General features: G+C 39.5%; 1 protein-coding gene across 1 annotated transcript; it reads right to left on the minus strand.

Moving 5' to 3' along the window:
* Nucleotides 1–332: 332 nt before the first annotated feature.
* On the minus strand, nt 333–9,397 carry LOC113451186 (vomeronasal type-2 receptor 26-like). Its single transcript, XM_087916127.1, has 6 exons — nt 9,392–9,397; nt 8,376–8,732; nt 5,294–6,154; nt 3,377–3,604; nt 2,315–2,441; nt 333–1,234 (listed from the first exon to the last, which is right to left on the minus strand). The coding sequence occupies exons 1-6, from the start codon at nt 9,395–9,397 to the stop codon at nt 333–335; spliced, it is 2,481 nt and encodes an 826-aa protein (XP_087772253.1).
* Nucleotides 9,398–10,777: the final 1,380 nt, after the last annotated feature.

Genomic DNA, 10,777 nt, shown 5'->3' on the forward strand with positions numbered 1-10,777 from the left:
GAAGATGGTTATTACTCCAGTTTGTGTATCCCAGAATGGAACGCTGACATTTCCTCCATATGTGAGATCTGAAGGAGAAGAAGAATTTCTGGTTTCTCAGAAATACCTGTACAAGCCTGTACAACAGCTTCTCAGTAGAAATCCAGAAACCACTACCAACATTTAGGAAACCCTTAGAAATTGATCTATTAAAAACAGCTATGTAAATTAATAAAGCAAAAAATATAGGCTTGCCCTGAATCTTAAAATAACAATGTATTTATGACCACTCAAAACCATACAATGAGATTAACAGTTAAAGTTTAATTTAACAGGACCAAGATTATCTGAGATCACTGTTTTCTTCTCATCAAGTACTGCCTGTTATTTAGCTCAGGCCTGATCAAAATGATATAACATTTGGGTGGAAAAATGCATCCTAGTAAACCAGCACTAGAAGCCAAGATGGAGAAGACCTCCACAGCTACCACATATTTCCCCTTGGCACTGAGATAGGTTGGAACAAAGGAGAGCCAGGCACTGCAGAAGACCATCATGCTGAAGGTGATGAACTTGGCTTCATTGAAATTATCTGGTAACTTTCTTCCTAGGAAAGCCATACTGAAGCTGATCATGGCCAGGAAGCCCATAAAACCCAGTACACAGTAGAACATGATAGTTGAACCCTCATTGCATTCCAACACAATTTCTTCAGGCAGAGAGTGCATGTCAACATCAGGGAACGGAGGAAAGATTGCCAGCCACACTGCACAAATGGTGACTTGAGTAAGGGAACAGGAGAAGACGACAGATTGGGCCAATGGTTTCCCCACCCATTTCCTGATCCTAGAGCCTGGTCTGGTGGCCCTAAAGGCCAGAACTATAATGAGGGTTTTGGCCAAAATACAAGAAACCGCCACTGAAAAGATAATGCCAAAAGTGGTTTGGCGAAGCAGACACCTAACCTGGTCTGGCTGACCAATGAAAAGCAAAGGGCAAAGAAAAGAGAGCAGGAGGGAAATGATCAGAACATAGGTGATGGTTCGATTGTTGGCTTTGACAATGGGAGTTTCTCTGTATTTAAGGAAGATCCAAAATATTTGACCCGTAGCACCAGAAAAGAAAAGAGAAAGTGTGGTCAGGCTGATCCCCAAAGGTTCTCCATAGCTCAAAAAGCTGGCATCTTTGGGATTGCAGTGAGCCTGGTCTTTGTTTGGATAATGATCTTCTGGACATGGAGTGCAGGAATCCATGTCTAAAAAAAAGAAAAGGACAATTTCTCTGTAGAAAGGATTTTCATATATTGCATCATGTATCCCAGGGATACTTTATCTTACACCAGTAGCCCCCAACCAATTTGCAATGATTCATGAGGAAAAACATTCATAGATGTGAACATTCTACACCTGGGAATTTCCTACAATGAAAGTAAAGCTGAACGAGTTCCCTACAGATACATTGTTCTCAGGAACTACTTCTACCAAGCACACAATCTTGGGAGGAAAAAAATGGAGTGGCAAAGTGGGAAGCTGACACCCACTTTGCCAATCAAATGTGATGGAATGTTGCCTGGATTCCCAGGAGGAAGGGAGTGCATTCCAGAGAAGCATCATGTTTTAGATGTGTAGAAGAAAGGGGATGAGTACTGCTTCTCCCTAATAGTTCCCAGAGTATTTTATATTGGAAGTAGTCTGCTTTAATGAGGTGATAGGATGTTAAATTTAGTAACTGGAACAGTAAGTTGTACAAGAGGGCAGAACATATAGTTGTAGGTGAGTACTTTGATAAGGAGCACTGACTTAGTAATTAGAGAGTACCGACACATGATGCAATCTATGCTATGATTGGTTGCTGTAAATATAAAAGGGGAATTTCCCTTGGGTATTTTTTCTGTCATGTATTCTACAATATATACTGTTTAGCTTGCCTCCTGGTATTCCTGTGTTCCTGACAACATTGTCTTTGTTTTTGTTCTTCTGGATGATAACAAGGACAAGGAGTTTGAATGCTAAATACATTTATCTATAATACTTCCTACAACCAAATAAAGCTAAACTAACACCCTACAAATATTCTGTTCTCAGAAACTACTATTCATAAAGGCATAGTTTTCGAAACCTAAAGAAAACATACATCCCATGAGTTCTTCCTTTTCCACCAAGTTTAGTAGTAACAACATGAACCAGTAGAGGAGGAAGGTGACACCCATGTGGCCAGTCAGATCAAGCAATCAATGGTACAGACATTACAGTCAGATTATCCTCACACCCCCATGCAGTGGGTCCTAAATCAAATGCAATGTGATGCAATGAAACTCAAAAATATCATCTCTTACCCATCTGGCTTGAGATCTCTCCAGCTGGGCATGGAAGGCAATCATAACAGCAGAAAGGACTGCCTTCCTGTTTTATCCGCCTTTGACCCAAACAGCAAAGGTCATTACACAAGGAAGAGGGTGGTTCCTGTGTGCAAATGAAAGTAGATATTTTGATACTGACAGGGAAAACAATAATATTTCTCAAAAAGAAAAAAGGAATCAGAATGCTAAGACCTCTTATTACTGCTATATCAGTTACAGCTTTGAACTCAGGTGCTGGAGAAGACTCCTGCGAGTCCCTTGGACTGCAAAGTGATCAAACCAGTCAGTCCTAGAGGAGATCGACCCTGACTGCTCTTTAGAAGGCCAGAACCTGTAGATGAAACTCAAATACTTTGGCCACCTAATGAGAAGGAAGGACTCACTGAAGAAGAGATTAATGCTGGGAAAGATTGAGGGCAATAGAAGAAGGGGATGACAGAGAATGAGGTGGCTGGAAAGAGTCACTGAAGCAATAGGCACGAGCTTAAGTGGACTCCAGAGGATGGTAGAGGACAGGAAGGCTTGGAGGAACATTGTCCATGGGGTCAGGATGGGTCGGACACAACTTCACAACTAACAACAATGACTATGATGTATTCTTGAGTCCTCATGAAGACAGAAAACTCCTTTGTTGGTTTAATAAAGAGAAGGGAAAGGAGATAATAAAATGTTGGCATCTTTTAGAGCACGGGTGTCAAACTGGCAGCCCGCAGGCTGGATGAATCACACTCAGGCCACGTCCACCCATTCTGCAACCGGGAAAAATGTCATGACACATCATGTGACAGCAATGTGACAACAGGATTTTAGATGGTCAGGTTTTCTGAAGTCATTTCCTCCATAGAATTATCAGAAGTCATCACTAAGAAATTAATAAATTAAACAATGGCCTTCCAAGCAACCAGGGTTATTTTCATGAGTAAATATTTACCTGAAGAACTTCCCAGGGTCAGTTTTGTAAACTTCCCTGAATCAGTAAATTAGAAATTAGAAAAATAAATAAAATTAGATGGTCCTGGTTCACTATATCGATTCTACCTTATGATATGGCCTGGGCCACACAATGGAATCCTGAGAAATGGATATGATGTTGTCCTTGGAAGCAAGGGGATAAATTTTTCCCACCTTGACCCGAAGAAAAGTCTGATTTGGGAATGCCACCCAATTGATAATATCAAACTCAGCTTTCAGTTCCCTGTTTTCATCAAAAGAAACAGTTTCCTCAAGACTATTATTAAATGACAGGCTTCTTAAATAATGATGGAGCTAAATGGAAGAAGAAAGGGAGAAGGGGGAAAACACGACAACATTAAGAGGTATAAATGATGTATTTCTAATATTCAGATTGTTTTGTAACCATATTAAAGCCCTTTTACTTAATACCTATGGATTTGTTTATGCCTGACCTAATTCATCTACAGTGCACATTCTTTTTTCCTAAACTTGGCCACTGATACATTACTCCAGAAAGGTGGGAGAAGAAAAATGATAGAAAAATTGCTAATCTTATATTTGTTGTATACACTTTTTTCTCCTTTCATTTGTAGTTCTTGTTCCCTTTTCCTTATGTATAAATAAAAAAAATGTATACAGTATATATATAAAAGAAACATTGTGGTTTCAAGCTTTACACAATTATACTGAGTTGAGTAGAAAGAGCAGAGGAAGGAAAAATGCCAAAAGACAGTTGCATTAACTCCGGGGTCCAGAACCTCAAGGCTGCAACTCAGTACTTGGCTGTAGTCTATTCAGAACTTGGCCACGGAAGCAGCTGCATGAATGTGCATGCAGATCTATTTGCACAAGTGATGGACAGGCATGCATGTGCAGCTCCACTTGCATGAGTGTTGGGTGAGTATAGACTTGCACAGCTCCATTTGTGCAAGCAGCAGGCAATCATGCCCTCCACCTGTGCAAATGGAGTTATGCATGCATGCTTGCCCACCGCTCACATGGAATTATCCCCTCCTCCCACACCAGTCCGCGAAGCCAGAAAGGTTGGGCAACTCTACATAAACTCATCCAACTGATGATCAATCAGGTGACCTAAGGAACAGGGATCAGTTCCTTGATCCTTCTGAGTCTGACTTCAATGGGTTCCTAATAAAGGACAGCCATGGAACAAGGGTTTATTTTAGGGCTCATTATGAGGTCCTCCTTTTGCTGCCTTTTTCTGCTGTGTCAATCTTCTGATTCTTTTTGAATATTTCAGTCAGGTTATATCAAGCATTTAACATTAGGATTACAGCTGATAAATTTCTATCAGCAATAAACTCATGAAAAGGAAGCCACTTGTTCATCAAGAAAATCTTTTTGCATCTTCCTCACATCAAGAAAAACTTTTGTTCATTTTTGATGCCATGTGCCTCAACTCATAATGTGAACTTCCTGCTTTTTGGTCCTTTTGCATCATTCTATACAGGTTTGAATCCCTAGCACCATGTAATGGAGTGAGTTCCCATTACTTATCCCAGCATCTGCCAATCTAGGAGTTTGAAAGCATGTTAAAATATGCAAGTAGAAAAATAGGGACCACCATTGGTCAGAAGGTAACAGCATTCCATACGTCTCCAGCGATTAGTTATGCCAGCCATATAACCATGGAGACATCTTCAGAGAGCATTGGCTCTTTGGCTTTGTAACGGACCATGAGCACCACCCCCTAGAGCCAGAAACGACCAGCACGTATGTGTGAGGGGGACCTTTACCTTTTTATACAGGGAGAAAGCTGCAAAAACAATTGTAATAATTGTTTGCATCCCTTTCCTTTATAAGAAAGTAAGACAATTTTTAAAGAGTACATGTCACTCTTTTTCACCTTCAAATTACCCCATCAAAATGAAAAGACACTCCCCTGAAATTATTGCAGAGAAAGCTTTCTATGCTAAGCAGAAACATTTGAAGTGATTTGGAGGTTTGATAAGTTCTTCTGAATTTCTCCATTCAAGACATTACCTGCCATGGCTCTTTACTGATAGAATTCCTTCTTTTTATCTCTGCTGTCATTCTGGAGTGGAACTGGCATGAATCCATGAATTGCAAAGCGTGAGCTATGGTGTAAATTGCAGTATAGAGGCTGTAGCTGTGACTAGTCATAGTGGTTTCAAAAACTGACCCAGGGAGCGTCTCCACCTTCTCTTTCCCAGTGCAGACATTTGTGTCAATCTTGTGCTCTCTTGAAGAAGAGAAGTGACAGTTAAAGACCTGTTGCCAAAAGTCCTTGATGAACCCATCTCCATTTTCCTCATTTGGATTTCTTCTTTTAAGAAATGTTTGAAATCCCTTCACATCAGTTGAATGAAGGGCAACCAACAGAGCACCATGAATAACATCAACCTCAAAGTCTTTGACAAAGGGAATTGATGTGAATTCTATCTGGGCTGTCATAATCCAGACTTTGCTCTTGGTCTTGATGGGTATGTTCTCAAATTCTGTAACACGAGGGAACATTCTCAAAAAGATCATAGTGTGAATTTCTCCATGGATGAGCACTACATTGGCTGTGCTATCACCAAGTATCTTGTATACTCTGATCCATTTATTCACCATTTCATCAACACCAGAGGCAAAATCCAAGTTAGGCAAAGTTTCTATAAAATCAAAGCAAATGCCGTTCTTGGAAAACTTGGGCAGTATTGTGTGTATAAATCTCAATCCATTCTCATCATACATAAAAATAACTCCAATCCATATCCACCTGAAAAGAAGCAGCAGCTGTAGGATTCCCAAATATTGATGCTCCCTACTAGGGAACATCCGTAAGGAAAAAACATTTTGGGATGGGTCACTTATTACTGGAGCAGAACCATAAGTGAACTGAAATGGAAAAAAAATAAACAAGGAGATTTAATTCCCAATCTCTATCCAAATCAGAAGAAATATAATACCCAAATCACAGGAAATAAATGGTTTTGTTTATGGAATACAAGAGACTGATTCAGTGACTTAATGATGCTAGAGATGATCTTGTCTCCAGTGATTTGAGTCCTAATTCTGCATGGTGGGATGAGCTCCGAATACTTGCCTCAGCTTCTGGTCATCTTGCAGTTCTAAAGCGTGTTCTATGTGAGTAGGTAAATAGGTACCACTTTGGTGGGGGAGACTGTACAGTCAGTCAGATTCCTGATGGCTCTGAACATTCCCAGTTTCAGCATCTGCTTGAGAGGGGACCTTGGGTGATGCTGTAGGAAGAGCCACTTGTCTTTCTCTCTGGTGTGCAACCTCTCACCTACTGTGGCTCACTTTGGAAAGCACACAAGCATTTCCTGTAAGGGCTGGTACTTTGGAAGCCAAACTTTTACTCTGCAAAAACATTGTGGTCTCCTAGCTACTGTAAACATCATCAATCCAGCTCTGGACATCCCACTTTAAATAGGCTTGAAATATTAATTTCAAAGAAGGGCTATGATGACATTGAGTTCCTGATCAAGGAACTAGAAATCAGATAAAGTAAGGTAAAGGTTCCCCTCACATATACATGCTGGTCATTTCCAGCTCTAAGGGGCACTGCTCATTTCTGTTACAAAGCTGAAGAGCCAGCGCTGTCCAAAGATATCTCTGTGCTCATGTGGCCAGCAGGACTAAATGACAAAGTTGCATGGAACACTGTTACCTTCTGACCAAAGGTGGTATTTTTCTACTTGCATTTTTTTTTACATGCTTTCGAACTGCTAGGTTGGCAGAAGCTGGGACAAGTAACAGGAGCTCAATCCGTTATGCGGCACTAGGGATTCGAACTGCTGAACTGCCAACCTTTTTGATTGACAAACAGCATCTTAGCCACTGAACCACTGTATCCCCTTAGAAATCAGATACTGTGTGGGATATGGAAGCAACCAGGAATGCTTACACCTGGGAAATGAAGATTGAGGGAGGACATGGTAGCAGTCCTGAAGTATGTGAAATGATGTCCTGAGTTAAAAGTCAGGACTTGGATATAAAAATCTGACTAATAGTTTCATTATTACAGGAATGTACATTCTAATTGAAGGTTAGTAATGATAAGAGCAGTTGAACCCTGGAGCTAATAATTCAGAGAAATGCATGGTGAAAATTTGATGTGTTGAGGCAGAAAGTGTGGAATCACTTGTTAAAGTATGAACGATATGGATTCTTGAACTGAACAAGGGATAGGAGTCAGCAGCTTAAATGGTATCCAACATCATGTTTCTGTAAGATTGTCTACTTTTAAATGTCTTTCAATCTCGGTAAAAGAAGCCTCTGTGAATTCATGGTGCTAATAAAACTTCGTGCATTAGTGTTCAGTGAGTATGGTGTGTGTAGGTAGTTCTTGACTTAAAACAGTTCATTTAGTGACCATTTGAAGTTACAACATCACTGAAAAAAGTGACTTATGACCATTTTTCATACTTACGATCACTGAAGCATCCCCATGATCATGTGATTTACATTCAGATGCTTGACAACTGACACATATTTATGACAGGTGCAGTGTCTTGCAGTCATGTGTTCCCTTTTTGTGACCTTCCGGCAAGCAAAATCAATGAGGAAACCAGATTTATTTCTCAATCATGTTACTAATTTAAGAACTGCAGCGATTCACTTAACAAATGTGGTGAGAAAAGTCATAAAATGGAGCAAACTCACTTAACAAATTTCTCACTTAACAACAAAAAATTTGGGCTCAATTATGATTGTAAATTGATGGTTGGGGACAATATGTTGACTCTGTAAAGCACTTAGAAAGGGCTGTACAGCTCTGTAAAGCATTATGTAAGTCTAAGTGCAGTTGCCAATCTCACTTTGACATGATTACCAAATAAAGACCTAATGAATGAATCAAGCTTTTGATTCATTTGGCTCCTTATTGTTCAAAATTATGGAGTTCTACTGATGTAATTCATAGATTGTATCACTTCTGCATGCAATGTTCAACTACTTATATATATTCTATCCCAAATTATTTGGTGATGTTTAATGATTAACAATATTATGATACACATACAAAACTACATTAAAGATTTATGGGACATATTGTGGATTTGTTCAGGAGCCAAGTCCCATGTTTGCATCTTACCTGTGGTATCTTGTAGATGCTCAGAATGGTTGCCATAAAGAAACCCACATCAGAATTGGGTCCCCCAATGGCAGCCATAGCATTATCTTTAGTATCACACTTGTAGTTTGGGATAAAGTTGTTCCATGTGGAGAGAAGCTCTAGAGAAGCAAGTAAGGTACCACTTGGAAGAAAATGGTTATTGTAGATGTGGAAGCCCAGAGAAATATTGGGTAATATCTGAAGATTTTCATTGATCTCCATGACAGCAAATGCAAAAGCCAGGGTATGTTGATAGATCTGAGTCACAAGTCTGCCGAGTGATTTACAAGATGAATAAGTGCAGAGAATTGCTAATTTGTCACTCAGAGCAAATACCTATAAATCACAGGTGTCCAAAGTTAAAACATATCTTTAACAGAGATGCTATACAGTACGAGCAGGGGTGGGATTAAAAAAAATTTAGCAACCGGTTTTGTGGACATGGCTTAGTTGGTGGGCATGGCTTGGTGGTCATGTGACTGGGTGGACATGGCTTGGTGGTCATGTTACTGGCTGGGTGTGGCCAACTCAACTTCACCCACATCAAGGCACACATCTCCTCGCCTGGCCTCTCATGACTGTGGGGATGCTGCAACAGTCGTAAGTGTGAAAAATGGTCATAAGTCACTTTTTTCAGTGCCACCATAACTTTGAATGGTCACTCCACACAAGCAACCAGCAAAGGAGAGAAAAAAACTCCAGAGAAGTTCCTGAGACAGGAAGTCTAATCCTGCCAAGAATGTAATAAGAGTTAATGGAGAGGCAGTTTCTGTAAGCAACACCGGAATGTTTCCTTCCTGCCTTCCTTACAAGATTAGCCCAGTAATTTTTTCTAACAACCAGTTCTCCAAACTGCTTAGAATGTTAACAACTGGTTCTAGCGAATAGGTGCGAACTGGTAGAATCCCACCCCTGAGTACGAGAAACTATAAGTGGACTCATATTCTTATCTGGAGTGTGGAAAGAACAGCCTTTTATTGTTTTGCTTTATTTACATTCATCTCTGCATCTTAGAGGGAAGACCTCTCGAGTATCAGAATGGCCAAACAAATGGCAACTTCAAATCTCAACAAATAAATGCTCTGCCCTACATACTGGCAAGAAAAAACTCAGAAAATAAAATACAGGCTGAACAGTCAAGACCTTGTTGATGATCCAAACTCTGTCAAGGACCTTGGAGTACTCATCTCTAATGATCTAAGTGCTAGAGCCCACTGTAACTATATAGCCCAAAAGGCATTAAGAGTAATTAATCTAATCTTACGTAGCTTTTTCTCTGGTAATATCACACTACTAACTAGAGCATACAAAACATTTGCTAGACCAATACTCGAATACAGCTCATCAGTCTGGAACCCATATTATGTATCTGATAATAACACAGTTGAGAAAGTCCAGAAATATTTCACAAGAAGAGTTCTCCACTCCTCTACTCATAGCAGAATACCTTATGCTACCAGACTTGAAATTCTAGACCTAGAAAATCTAGAACTACGCCGCCTTCGGTCCGATCTAAGTATAGTATATAAAATCATATATTGCAATGTCCTCCCTGTCAATGAATACTTCAACCATAACAATACAAGAACACACAATAGATACAAACTCAAGGTTAACCACACCAAACTCGATTGCAGGAAATACAATTTCAGCAACAGAATGGTCAATGTCTGGAATATTCTACCTGACTCTGGTTTCTTCCCCAAACCCCAAAAACTTTAACCTTAGATGTCTACTTTTGACCTCACCCCTTTCCTAAGAGGTCTGTAGGAGGCATGCATAAGTGCACCAAAGTGCCTACCATCCCTGTCCTATTGTTTCTTTTTATTTTTCTCATATGTATACATTTCATGTATTCATAACTATGTTTATACTTATACTTATCATTTTGTAAGCAATTGACAAATCAAAATAAATAAAAAATAAATCTATATTTCTTCAAAGTTCTTTGAAGATATATAGACACTTCCACATGACATATGCAACTGGTATCTGGTGAATCAGAACCAGTACCTTCTGATGGATTTTAGAAGATCAACTACACAAGATATTGAATCTAGTGGATGGAAGATTTTGAGGTAGAACACATTTGGACTTCCTAGTGTGAAATATTATGTAGAGTGAGCAGGGGGATAAATACTCCAATAGGAAGGTTCATCAATACTCATAGAAAACTAGGCAAAGATAGCATTATAGCTACCAGTACCACCACTCATTCCTAGTACTTATTATTTACTAGTACATGTTAGCAAAGAATGCACCATAAAATATTATGTCCATGTAATAAATCCCATCATCATCTGTGAAAGAGAGAGGAAATGAAACACAAAATCCAGAACAGAAAATATCAAAACTCTCAAAAAAAAAATTAACATTGAATA

The sequence above is a fragment of the Pseudonaja textilis genome, chromosome Z (assembly GCF_049901715.1).
Source record: "Pseudonaja textilis isolate UNSWEBS1 chromosome Z, rPseTex1.2, whole genome shotgun sequence".
Classification (NCBI taxonomy): domain Eukaryota; kingdom Metazoa; phylum Chordata; class Lepidosauria; order Squamata; family Elapidae; genus Pseudonaja; species Pseudonaja textilis.

What these genes read in the sequence shown, in the direction of transcription:
- LOC113451186 (XM_087916127.1), bottom strand. An exon ending in GCATCTACAAGATACCACAG is followed by an intron (nt 6,155 to 8,375) that starts GTAAGATGCAAA and finishes TTTCCATTTCAG; the next exon opens with TTCACTTATGGTTCTGCTCC. An exon ending in TCAGTAAAGAGCCATGGCAG is followed by an intron (nt 3,605 to 5,293) that starts GTAATGTCTTGA and finishes TCTTCCATTTAG; the next exon opens with CTCCATCATTATTTAAGAAG.